Consider the following 14,116-nt stretch of genomic DNA (forward strand, 5'->3'; position numbering starts at 1 on the left):
CTTGACAACTTCAATCTTTTCTCCATTGATAAGAATGTTTATTGGTGCAGTGGTGAGGATTTTCATTTTCTTTACATTGAGATGCAATCCATACCGAAGGCTGTGCTCTCTGATATTCATCAGCAAATATTTTAAGTCCTCTTCACTTTCAGTAAGCAGGTTGTATCATCTGAATATCGTCAGTTGTTAATGAGTCTTTCTCCAATCCTGATGCCACGTTTTTCTTCATAACCCAGCTTCTTGGATTATTTGCTCAGCATACAGGTTGAATAAGTATAGTAAAAGAATACAACCTTGTAACACACCTTTCTTAATTTTAAAACATTCAATGTTCCCATGTTCAGTTCGAACAACTGCCTTTAGTCCAGGTACAGATTCCTCATGAGCACAATTAAGTGTTCTGAATACTCATACTTCTCAATGTTGTCCATAGCTTGTCATGATCCACACAATCGAAAGCCTTTGAGTAGTCAATAACAAAGCATAGGTAAACATCTTTCTGATTCTCTGCTTTCAGCCAAGATCCATCAGACATCAGCAATTGTTCCACAGCTTCTTCTGAATCCGGCTTGACCTCTGGAAGTTCTCTGCCAATATATGCTTGCAGCCATTTCTGTATTTCCTTTAGTAAAACTTTACTCGCATGGGATATCAAAAGAGATTGTACATTCATTTCCGCATTTCGATGAGTCACCTCTCTTTGGAATGGGCACAAATATGGATCTCTTCCAATCAGTTGGCCAAATAGTTGTCTCCCAAATTTCTTGGCAGAGATGAGTGAGTGCCTCCTGTGCCGCCTCACTTCCTTGAAATATTTTAATTTTGATTCCATCAATTCCTGGTGCCTTGTTCTTTGCCAATTCCTTCAATGCAACTTGGACTTCCTCCTTCAGTATTATTGGTTCTGGATCATATGCTACCTCTTGAAATGGCTGAACATTAACCTTTTGGTACAGTGACTATGTGTATTCCTTCCATCTTCTTTTAATGCTTTCTTCATCATTCAATAATTTTCCCAGATAATCTTTCAATAATGAAAGTTGAGGTTGCAATTTTTTCTTCATTTCCTTGAGAAATGGTGAGCGTGTTCTTCCTTTTTGGTTTTCTGATTCCGGATCTTTGCACATTTTGTTGTAATATTTGGCTTTATCTTCTCGAGCTGCTCTTTGAAATTTTCTGTTCAGCTCTTGGACCTCCTCATTTCTTCCATTTGCTTTAGCATCTCTATGCTAGAGAGCAAGTTTCAGTGTCTCTTCTGACATCCATTTTGACCTTTTCTTTCTTTCTTTCTTTCTTTCTTTCTTTCTCCCTCCCTCCCTCCGTCCCTCCCTCCCTCCTTCCTTCCTTCCTTCCTTTCTTTCTTTCTTTCTTGTCTTCTTAATGACTTTTTGCTGTCTTCCTGTATGATGTTCTTGATGTCATCCCACAACTCTTCTGGTCTTCGGTCTTTACAGTTTAATGTATCAAATCTGTTCTTCTGATGATCCCTAGATTCAGGTGAGATATATTAAAGGTCGTATTTTGGCTCTGTGGACTTGTTTTCATTTTCTTCAGCTTCAGTTTGAATTTGCATATGAGTAACTGATGGTCTGTTCCACATCTCTACACCCTCCAAAAAACCCAACAGAGGGAATAGAAACAAATACTTTTGAATGATGATGCTCGGAAGAGGTTGTAATCATTGCAATGAAATGCTAAGTGTAGAACTGATGTTCTCCCATGTAAACGATGACTCAATTCAAAATAAAAACTTAAAAAAAAAAAACCTTCTAACAATTTAAATTCTATGCATTCTTCCCATTTTGCCATTTTGATAGGCAATTGCAGCATTTTATTGTTTAGGGTGGTGGATGCTGTTAGGTACAGTTAGGTCAGTTCTTATTTATAACACCCTGTGTGTGCAACAGAATGAAACTCTGCCTGGCCCTTCATCATTCTCACAATCATTATTATGTTTGAGCCCACTGTTACAAACGTAGTGTTAGTCCATCTCATTGAGGGGCAGCCTATTTTTCCTTGACCCTCTATATGATGTCCTTCTCGGGAACTAGTCTCTCTACATGTCCAAAGTATGTGAGACAAAGTAGCATTATTTTTCCTTCTGAGAAACATTCTGACTATACTTCTTCCAAGACAAATTTGTTCATTTTTCTGGCAGTCCATGATATATTTAGTTTCTTTGCCAACAACATAATTCAAATGCATTAATACTCCTTTGGTCTTAGTTTTCACTGCACGGCTTTAACATGCATATGAGGTGATTAAAAATACCGTGGCTTGGGTCAAGCACACTTAAATCCTCAAAGTAACACCTCAGTTTTTAAATAATTTCAAGAGATCTTTTGCAGCAAATCTTTTGAGATGTAACAAATTGTTGGACTTCTTTCTCTTTTTTAGGGGTGGCAGTCAGGGGGAGGGAGGGAGGGAAACTGCTAATCAGCTCCTCAGCAATTCATATCACAATTAAATGACAAGAAATTGAATACAGGAGTCCTGGTGTGATGTTGTAGATTAAGCAATGAACTGCTAACTGCAAGGTCAGCAGTTCAAATCCACCTCAGAAACCATATCTAATTTATGGTTAGAACCAACTTGATGGCACTTAACAACAATAAACATTTTATTTTATTCTCTTAATACCACTTTTGGTGTTATCATTTCTCTTTTACAGAGGAGAATACTTAAGGGAGGAGGGATTAGACAGTTTTTAAAAGATGTTACCAAATAAAGTGCTTTCTCCTACCAGTTACTGAAAATGCAGTGTAGTGTGTAAAAGTTGGCCTTCAACATATTTATTCTCTCTTGATTTTATAAATTCTTATGGAATAAAAATGACTACCTGAGCACTCTTACAAAAGCATATTCAGTTTCCTGTTTTCACATACTCAGCTCCACTGGACAATATGAAAGAGCTACTTTAGAAAAAGAGGAAGACCCCCAACGAGATGGATTGGCCAGGTGGCAGCATCAATAGACTCAAGTGTGGCAACAATAGTGAGGTTGGCCCAGGATCGGGCAGTGTTTCGTTCTGCTGTGCATAGGGTTGCTATGAGTCAGTACCAACTCGATGGCACCTAACACAACAACTTTTCAGAATGACTTACATATGGTAGCAATCAACTGTTACTTCTAGTTTTAGAATTAAAACAAATTTTTTTTATTATGATTTGGATTAAAGTTTATAAATATGTTTTAATTTAACAATTCATACGCATTTTTATTCATGACACTGTAATCCCCACAAGGTAATAGCATTCTTCCCACTTTCTCTTGATATTTTCCGTGTTCATTCATCCTTTCTATCCCTTCCTGCCTCCGTATCTTTAAACTTGAACAAATGCTGCTCTTTGATTTCATATGGTTGGTTGCTCTAACGTGCAGCCACCTCCCTGATGTTACTGTTCACCTTACAAATCCACTGCCATTGAGTTAATTCCAATTCATAGTGACTCTATGTAGGTAGGGTTTCAAAGGCTGTAAATCTTTAAGGGATAAGACAGTTTCAGCTTCCTCCCATGGAGTGACTGATGGGTTTGAACCACGTATCTTGAGATTAACAGCCTACTGATGATTGAGCCACGGAGGTGAGCTCATTTCCAGACTTGAAGGGTTACTAAAAGCAATAATCTTGGGGTTCAATCAGTCTCTATATGACCAATAAATGTGGTCTTTTTGGGTCATGGAGGCTGAAGTTTACATTAAGTAATCCTTTGGACTAATTGTTTCTATCCATTTTTCATTTTCTAAACACTTCTTTGCTTCATACAGAAAGAGCAAAAGTTGGACCTTACCAAGCATTCTTTAAGTACAGCAATAACCCATTAACTAATAAAGTCTATAACTATAAAATTAAAGTAAAAAGGGAAGAGCAAGAGACAAAGTGAGTAATATATATGTGTTGTTAAGTGCCATTGAGTCAGTTTTGACTCACATCAAGTCTATACAGGGCTTCTGAGGAATGGCTGATGGGTCTAGACTGCTGATCTTGCAGTGAAGAGTCTAGTACTTATCCTATAATGCCACACCAAGACTTCAATCTATCTCTATCTCTCTGTATATATGATCTACTATAAAAAGTACTATACTCTATTATTTTATATTATACTTCCTTCTATATAAGATCCATGGAGCCCTGGTAACATACTGGGCTACAAGTTGGACTGCTAACCACAAGGTCAACAGTTCAAATCTATCAGCCATTCCGCAGGAGAAAGAAGAGGCTTTCTGCTCTCGTAAAGATTTACCGCTTTGAAAACCTTATACAGTATTGTTAGGAGTTGGAACCAACTGGATGACACATAACCACCACCACGAATATAAGATCCATAATAAAAAGCATTATGCTTTATTACTTTATATTATACTTACTTCCAAGGACTAGTAATAATAATAAAAAGTTGAAAACTCATCTTTCCTTGCAATTTACTTTGCACCTGGTTATGATAGGAAAAGATATCCTGTTTTAATAGCAAACTTGAAAAAAATATAAACTTTATATTTAATAGAATATGCTAGCATGTATGCAAGCATATATGTAGAGTTTATAAATTTGAATATAAATATAATAAAAATTCTTATAAAATAAAATGGATAGCACACATATGTTGTGTTTTAGGAAAATAAGTAATTTCAGCTGAAAATCAGAAGATCAAAATCTTGGTAAAGGACAATTTTTACCTCTCCAAGTTCTTCATGGCTCTGTTCAGAGTAGGTAGTCTCTTTTAAAGGCTCAACAGGCTCAGCTTCAATGTATGAGTCATCTTGCCTTTCTGATGTATCTGAATCACTTTCTTCACTTTTCCCCATCACCTCATTGTCAGATTCATCATGCTCCTGGTCATTTTCTTTATCAGATTTATCAGAATACATATCCTGGTCCTTAAAATGCTGTCGTTCAATTTCACTATCATTTAATCTGAGGGGAGGTTAAGGAGATTTAATTAAGAAGTAAGAATGACAGATAACATTTTTTGAAACTTAACAGTATACAGGACATTAAGTAAACTCATTAAATCCTCAAAATAACCCTGCAAGATATTTACTTCTATTATTTTCACTTTACAGATAGTAAATGGAGGTAAAAAGAAGCTAAATATAAACACTGAGAAATGCTAAGATGACAATCTGAGCTCTTTACCTCTTTGCCACTTGGAGCTATGATTTTCCAAGAATGAAATTTTAGACTACGTTGTGCCAGATTTTTCTTTTAATTAGTTTCACAAATATCATTGCTTAAATCAGCCTCACTGTCACTTTTGGTCTAAAGAAAAACACTCAAGCTAAGATCCACAGATTCAGAAGTGAATTCCAACGAATTACTCTTTTCTACCCACCACATCAACCAAACTAAACCCAGTGCTACTGAGTCGATTCCAACTAGCGATCCCATCTAGGGTTTCTGTGACTATCAATTTTTCTTTCTCCACCCGCCGACCTTGTGGTTCATAGCTCAACCCCTTACCTACAAAGGTCTCCAAAATCTCTCCGAAAAAGTTCAAGAATAAGATGCTGCTGTTGTTGCTGAAAGCTATTGAGTCGATTCCAACTCAAAGTGACCCTGTATAGGATTTCCAAGGAGTGGCTGGTGGGTTTGAACGGCCAACCTTGTGGTTAGTGTTAGTAGTCCAGTGCTTATCCCACAGCATCACACCAGGAAAATGCAAAAGGCAAAGAATTTAAGAATAGATCTAAAGTCAATTCTATTTAATACTTGACAGAGATACTTAATGCTCTTAATACCTAATCTTGGGGCAAAATTTCAGACAATTCAATCTGGAAATTTCAACACAAGAAAATGGGCTAGTCAATGTTAAATTTACTTAAAGAGATGAGAGGAAATTATTTTTATAAAAGGGGAGCAATAATAAAAAATTTAAAAACATTTCCTGAATCAAATGTTTTTTTAGAAATTTATTTCTAAAAGTATCTATGAATTTCATTTAGCATAAAAATCTTATAAGGATAACTACTGAAATACCTTCCAAATGAATAAAGGTTGCCATTTTAATAATGCCTATCTTCTGCAATAGAGCAGAAAAGATGGCCTCTTTTGTTTCCATTTTATTTTATGTTTTCTGAAATCTTCAGTAGTTTGGATTTTAATCAGGTAACATTACTTAGACATTTTAAAAATGCTTTCTTTGTTTCCACTTACAATCATATATACTTTAAAAGCAGTCTAAAATTGCTCCTCTGCTTCCTTCCCATCTGTTGTTGTTTGTTGTTGTTAAGCATGGTTGTTAATCAAAAGGGCTCTATGGACAACAGGACAAAAATGCTGCCCAGTCCTGGGCCATCCCCAGGTTCAGATTTTCCTTTTTTTTTTTAAATTGTAAACTGAAAGTTTACAGACAAGATCACCTTTACATCCAACAAATCATAGACTTTCATCTCAATGGCTACAAGCCCTTCCATGCAACAACAGTTGTCCTGCTTCCTCTCTGTGATTTCTATTTGCATCCCACCAGACCAACCTTCCTATCCTTTCTCAATTTTTTTCCTTAGGAAAATATTGCCCTTTTGATTGTGAATTACTGACCATTCCATAGCTAGCATGCCTTGATAGGTTTATAGGGGGCCAAACAAAACTATCTACTGCTTGGCTGGAAATTGGGTCACCATGATGAAATCCTTTCCAGACCTGAAGGTTAGTCATGGGTCATTACTTTCAGGTTCCTCCAGTTTCTTTCTGACCAGTAAATTCTTTTTTTTTTTTTTAATGAATAATTCTGAGTTTTGCTCCACATTTTCTCCCACTCTATGTGATCCCTTTCAGGGCAGTTGGGTACCATCTAGTTCTGGTCTCAGAGTCCATGATCAGATTTTCATTGGCTCAGTTTTGGAAGTACACTGTTAGGCCTTTCTTCCTAATCCATCTTAGTCTATAAACTCCACTGAAACCTGTTCAGCATTGTAACAATACAGAAGCCTCCAATGACAGATTAGTGTGGCTGTACATGGGGTGCATTGGCTGGGAAATGAAGCCAGCATTCCTGCATGGAAAGTGAAAACATTTCTACCACTGAATTACCAATGCCCTCTTGCTTACTCTCCAGTGTCTCCTCAACCTATCATTGTCTGATTTCCATGCTCCCCATTCCACTGAACCTACACCCTAAAAGGTCACCAACAATGGCTTAGTTGCCAAGTCCAACAGTCTTGTCTAAGAGCTTTATTTCCTGTGACATCTCAACATCTCTGTACTTTTTTTTTTTTCCCTCGGAACTGTCACCATTTTTGGATTCCAGGTTCTTATAGTTTTACGTTTTTGACTCTGACTTCTCTTGTTTCCTCTTAACCTTTAAAGAGCTTCATCTTTCTTGGTACTTTTCTTCTATCTTCTCTTTCCTTTGGTAAACTTTCTAATTTCAAGGTTTCATAATCATTTCTGTATAATGATTTCGAAATCCATGTATTCAGAACTTAGCTTCAGATCCATGTTTCTAATGCTTGGGTGATGTCACCTATGTGTCCTGGGACCACCTTATCTTAACATGTTTAATCACTAACAAATTATCATATAACCTTGAAACACATTTTTCTGTTCTATTTTATCATCTTTCCCAGTCACTCAGGCTTATATTTGAGAATCATCTTTAACTTTACCTACCACATATTTCTTATGCCTAAATCCACTGTAAATCTCTAGAAGGCAGGGTACTTTTCTCTCTCTTATCAACATCAGCTCCTAACTCATATTCTGTCTTATAACTGAATGAATATATTGATTCTTCTTTAGTAAAATCTCCTATTTCCTCACATTTCTTAAAGTCATGACACCATTTTACATGATCATTAGAAGTCACCTGGGACTATGAGAAGTCTTCTTTGGGTCCCACTACTCTTCCTCATGAGTAAAATTAAGCAATACATCTTGACTGCATGTTTAATCAATTGGAGGAGAATACTAAAAGTGCCATGGGCTGCCAAAAGAATCAATAGATCTGTTTTGGAAGAAGTGCAGCCAGAGTGCTCCTTAGAGGCCAAGGTGGCCAAACTTCGTCTCTCATACTTTGGACATATTGTCAGGAGGGAACAGTTGCTGGAGAAGGACATCATGTTTGGTAAGACGATGGGTCAGAGAAAAAGAGGGAGACCCCCAACAAGATGGAATGGCCAGGTGGCAGGATCGATGGACTCAAATGTGGCAACAGTACTGAGGTTGGCCCTGGATCAGACATTGTTTCGTTCTGCTGTGCATAAGGTTGCTATGAGTCTGTGCTGACTCGATGGTACCTAACAACAACAACAACAACAACTCTTCCCACAATGTTACACATTCATCTCCTTCATTAGCGCACGTCCTATTACCCAGATAGAACAAAATACAAACCACATAGCATGACATGAAATATTCTGGTGACCTGGTCTGCACTTACCTTTCCATCATTTTCTACAACTGCCCTTTTTCTAACCTGTTTTCTTATAATTGGCTGCTAAGTCAAATGAATACTCTTTACTCTGTATATCTACTAAATTAGTCCCAATATCTACTTACTGGAAGTTGTCACCACTGTGGAGATTGTTAGCACGTAATAAGCCATACAAAGTCACATGTGTGCTCTCTGATGAAATGCTTAGGTCATGTTCTTTTCCTTCTCTGATCATTGTACGCTTAAGAAGACTAGAACATTTCAAAGCCAACTCCAAAGCATCCATCCAGCACCTGCCTAAAAGAACACAGATTCATTACCAGTGTGATTCAAGAAAGTGTACATACCATTCATCTTAATTTCACACTATTAACTGTAAATATAGAGCCCTGATGTGGCGATGTATGTTAATGAGTTGGACTGCAAGGTTGGTTTTAACCACAAGGTCAGAGGTTCAAGTTCACTCGCTGCTCCTTGGAAACCCTATATAGAGTTGCTATGAGTTGGAACTGACTCAACAGCACTTAACAACAACAACTTTAAATATATAACTTCAAGAAACATGTACAGGAAAAGTTAATTTGAACAATAAAATATTTAATGTCTTCTACGAATCAGTTATTAGTTAATGAAAACATCAATTTTTTTTTTTTTTCAGTTAAAAATTAGAACTATATTAACAGGAAAATCTGCTGAGAATATCAACCAAGTAAAACATTTCCTTACCAAAAACTCATGTCTATATTTTAATATTGACAAGAATAATCTGTAAAAATACATTTTTGAAAGTTACAGCATACCATAAATTAGTTAAATTATGGAACATAAAATCCATGATTTTTAAAGTTTTGAAGATACACCTTGTTTTTAGATATATAAACTTTGGTGCTCCCTTATTTGCCTCAAAATGTATGGAGTTATTAAGTATAAAATACAATTGTTTGTACTTGAATGTCTTCTTATGTGAAAAAACAACAACCAAAAATAGTCAAAAACAGGCTGTATGGATCTCATAAATGTAAATATTTAATAATCTAATGCTGCTGCTCCTGCTGCTTCTGTCAAGTCCGTTCCAATTCACAGCAATCCTGTACAGTTTGCGAAGCTGTAAATATTTACGGGAGCAGAAAGCCTCACCTTTCTCCTAGAGAGTGGACAGTTGATTTGAAATGCTGACCTTTGGTTAGTAGCCCCAACACATAAACATATAACCCACTACGCTATGAAGGCTCCTTTTAATAATATAATGTTTGTTGTTAAGTGGCACTGAGTTGGTTCTGACTCATAGCGACCCTGTATTGGGTTTTCAAGGAGTGGCTGGTGAGCTTGAATCACCAAGCTTGCAGTTCAAATCAACCTTGCAGTCCAGAGCATTAACCAACAGTACTACAGTATTAAATGTATCTCTAAATGATAAACTTTAAATTAGTTAAGAGAAAGGACATTTACTAAGTAAAAAAGCTGTTAGTACACCAATAAACAATAGAGAGGAAGACTCTAAACTGCTAACTCCTACCAACTACACAATATTTGTTGTTCTAAGAAATTTATGATTAGAATATGTCTGTTACTAACATCATACTAAAAACAAAATTTTCAATGGATAATATAAAATGATATTTTTTTTAAAAAAAATGAGTAACAAAATCCAATCTACTAAAATTCATACCATCTGACTCTGAAGTAGCTCGGATGATCAAGTAACTGCTAGGTAAGGGCTGAGTTATGGATCCAACTGCTTCACCTTTCGGACCCTTAATAATAAAATAAGCAAATTAATGGTATGCAGGATTATGAAACATCAATTTAATATTATTCTTTATTACTTAAAATAATCTAAATTAGGCATGGATTATAATTTTAAAACAAATAAGCTAATAAAGATAAGAGGATTTCACTAATCTCACCCTTCTTGAGAAAGCAAATATTGAGAAGCTCTTCTCTTCTAACAACTACACTTCCTCAACAGAAAGCTGAACAATGTTAATAATTCTCAGTTCAGTATTACTGCTATATACTGCTCAATAGGAGCCCTGGTGTGACGCTGTGGGCTAAGGTGTCAGACTGCAAAGTCGTTTGAACTGCAAGGTCGATGGCTCAAGCTCACCAGCTGCTCCTTGGAAACCCTATACAGGGTCGCTATGGGTGAGAATCAACTTGATGGCACTAACAACAACAACTGCTCATATAAGGAGCTCTGGTAGCGTAGTGGTTATGAACTGGTCTGCTAATCTCATGGTCAGCAGTTCAAAACTACCAGCTGTTCCACGGGAGGAAGATGAGGCTTTCTATTCCCATAAAAATTTACAGCCTTGGAAAACCTGTACAGTAGGGTCACTATGAGTTGGAACTGACTTCACGGCACATAACAACAACTGCTCATATATTAACAAAAGCTTAAAACTTACCACACTACAACAAATTTTTATTTAATAGAGAATTTCCATCTCCCAGATACTGCTGTTACTGTTACGTGCTCTCAAGTCAGCTCCAGTTCACAGTAACCCTGATAGGGTTTCCAAAGATGGCGGGTGAGTTTCAACTGCCGCCCTTGAGTTCCAATTTCAGTCCAGAGCTTATCCTACAGCGCCATACCAAGACTCCACAGATAGTACTAGATAATAAAAATTAAATTCCTAGAAAACTTAAGAAAGCAGCTAGGAATATAGCTATGATTTACAAGAAAAACAAAAATGAATTTTGACTGGGGCTAGGGAAAAATCTACAGCTATTTGTTTTAGAAGACTACAACAAGAAGAATGCTATAAACTTAGGTGGACATAGTCCTTTATCTGCAAAGAAAATCTAAGAATTGAAATTACAGTTGAATTTTGATTAAAAATAAAATGCATAATTTTTAAAAAGTAGCTTTGAAAGGGTTCTTAAGGTTATCACTTCAAAGAATGAAATGGATTTTAAGAAGCATAAACATTAGGAACATCAAAACCAAAAAGTAGGAAAAAGAACACTGTGCCTTTCACACAACTTGTAATATTTGAGTATTTTCAAATAGCTTTATAATTTATGACCCAGTTCTAGAGTAGGTCCTGAGTCAAATTTCTTGGTTTCAATCCTTGGTTCCCATTGGTGCATCTTATTTGCATAAAAATGTTAGATCTTAAAGGGAAACAAACTTTTTGGTGCACATTTCATCATGGGTAGAAACAGAAATGGGAAAATGTGCTTGGAACATGAAAAAATTTAGAAGTCCTGGCATATCAATGAATAGATTATAATTACTATGAGATGTTTTCTCTCAGAGTTATCCATAGACTGTTATCTTAACCTTATAACAAGCGCTTAAAACTTACCTTCACTGCCCAAATAGACTGCTCCAGAGGATGAAAAAGTTTGAAACAAAAGCCATCCTTTTTTGATGGACGCTCAATGATTTCACAGGCATTTAGGAGGACTGTTCCTACCCACTGACCATTTTTTTGGGTTTTATAGATCAGTAGCACTCCAGGTTTCAACACACACCACAACTTGGTCCAGCTCTTAAGAGTACCACGAATCTACAGAAAGGTAAGTTTATTTAAGAAATAAACATGTTTTTCCTTTTCTTTTCCACAGATATAAACAAAATAATAGCAAAATAAATCTTTTACTTTAAAATTTTCATAAAATGTATACTTTAGATTCAATTAGCTATGTTTACATAGTTACAAAATGACAAGTACCACAAATAAAGGTGACTTGAACTGCTTCCTGCCTCTGAGGAACTTAAAATTTAGCAGCAAACTTAGGTGACCAATTTCAACATAATATGCTATGTAGAATGGTCTTCCTAACCAACCTGACAAGCTCTGTTCCTGTTGTTAAGTGTGCCTTCAAGTCAGTTCAAAGTCATAGCGACTCCACATAGGGTTTCCTAGTAGCAGCTGCTGAGTTTGAAGAGCCATCCTTGCAGTTCAAACTGACTTTGCAGTCCAGCATTTATCCTACTGTGCCACACCAGGTGACCATTAAAATATACTATTTAGTACCAATATTACCTTCAAGTCTTTATCATAGTTGTAATTTTGTTAATCTATTCTTGCCTACAAGGAGCTCTGGTAGTGTAGTGGTTACAAATCGGGCTGTGAACCTTAAGGTCAGCAGTTTGAAACTACCAGCTGTTCCATGGGAGAAAGATGAGGCATTCTGCTCCCATAAAGATTTACAGCCTTGGAAACCCTTTACAGGGTTGCTATGAGTTGGTTCTGACTCCAAAGCACAAAACCACCAGCACCACCACCACCATTCTTGTTTACCACAAAATGGCGGATCTGGTAGAAGTGCAGTGAGGAGCTCCATCAGCAACAACACAGAATACCAGACCAAGCAGGCTCAAGGGATGGTGCTAAAACTCTAAATCATATATAAAGGATTATTTAGAAGCTTGGAAGGTTACAGCTATGGGAATATGTAGCAGAATCAAGAAATCCATTGCTTTCTAATTCAAGATGCTCAGCTGCTCCTGGAGCCGCCATCTTGGGAAAGACCAAGTGGGGGAAGGATCAGAACAGCCACGAACACCTGATGGAACCACAGAGATACAGATGTGGACATTCTTTTTTCTGGTATCTGTTCATTGGTTTCTCTCTGTCGGTGCAACTCCATTCTGGTGACTAGAGGGGATGCCTGAGAGAATGGACACTCTACCAGCACCCCCGGAGGGGCTCTACTATGCATGCGCACAGATCTCGAAATGTAAAGTGACAGTTTCCACTTAAAACCAAACGGCCACCACTCATCTGTCAGTTTGTCGTACTATGGTGGCTTGTGAGTTACTGTGATTCTGAATGCTATGCCACCGGTATGTTAAATACCAGTAGGTAACCCAAGGTGGACAGGTTTCAGATGAGCTTCCAGATGAAGACACACTGGGAAGAAACAGTGATGAACTACTTCTGAATATATAGTCACTGAAAGCCTTATAAATAGCAAAGAAACACTATCAGATATAGTGCCGGAAAATGAGCTCCTCAGGTTGGAAGGCACTCAAAATGTTACTGGGGAAGAACTACCTCCTCAATTTAGAGCTGACCGTGATGATGCGAATGGAGTAAAGCCTGTGGGACCTTCATTTGCTGATGGGCCACAACTCAAAATGAAGAGAAACAGCTGTAAACATCCATTGAAAATCAAAACATAGAATGTACGAAGGATGAATCTGGGAAAATTGGAAGTTGTCAAAAATGATATGGAACACATAAACATCGATATCTTAGGCATTAGTGAGCTGAAATGGACTGGTATTGGCCATTCTGAATCTGACAATCACATGGTTTACTACACCAGGAATGACAAATTGAAGAGGAATGGTGTTTTATTCATTGCCGAAAAGAACATATCCAGGTAAGTCACGATGTACAATACTGCCTGTTATAGGATAATATCGATGCACCTACATGCAAGACCAGTTAATACCACTATTAATCAAACTTATGCACCAACGACTAAAGCCAGTGAGGATGAAATAGAAGAATTCTAACAAATTCTTCAATCTGAAATCGATCAAATATGCAATCAAGATGTACTAATCATTACTGGTATTGGAATGCAAAGGTTGGAAGCAAAGAGGAAGGATCAGTTTTGGAAAACATGGCCTTGGTGACAGAAATGATGCTGGAGATCACATGATAGAATTCTGAAAAACCAATGATTTGTTCATTTCAAATACCTTTAGACTACATAAGAGACAACTATACATATGGACCTAACCAGATGTAATACATACAAATCAAACTGACTACATCTGC

The 14,116-nt window shown here is 36.9% G+C and overlaps 1 protein-coding gene across 1 annotated transcript in view; it reads right to left on the minus strand.

The window, feature by feature from the left end:
- Window positions 1–14,116, minus strand: part of OSBPL8 (oxysterol binding protein-like 8) — a 208,817-nt gene that overhangs the window by 61,083 nt on the left and 133,618 nt on the right. The window contains exons 7-10 of the mRNA XM_006871622.1: window positions 11,684–11,887; window positions 10,042–10,126; window positions 8,498–8,669; window positions 4,678–4,915 (exon numbers count right to left, since the gene is read on the minus strand). Of these exons, the coding sequence (XP_006871684.1) occupies window positions 4,678–4,915; window positions 8,498–8,669; window positions 10,042–10,126; window positions 11,684–11,887 (699 nt within the window). The remainder of the gene's footprint in view (window positions 1–4,677; window positions 4,916–8,497; window positions 8,670–10,041; window positions 10,127–11,683; window positions 11,888–14,116) is intronic.

This window comes from Chrysochloris asiatica, unplaced genomic scaffold, assembly GCF_000296735.1.
Source record: "Chrysochloris asiatica unplaced genomic scaffold, ChrAsi1.0 scaffold00170, whole genome shotgun sequence".
Classification (NCBI taxonomy): Eukaryota; Metazoa; Chordata; class Mammalia; order Afrosoricida; family Chrysochloridae; genus Chrysochloris; species Chrysochloris asiatica.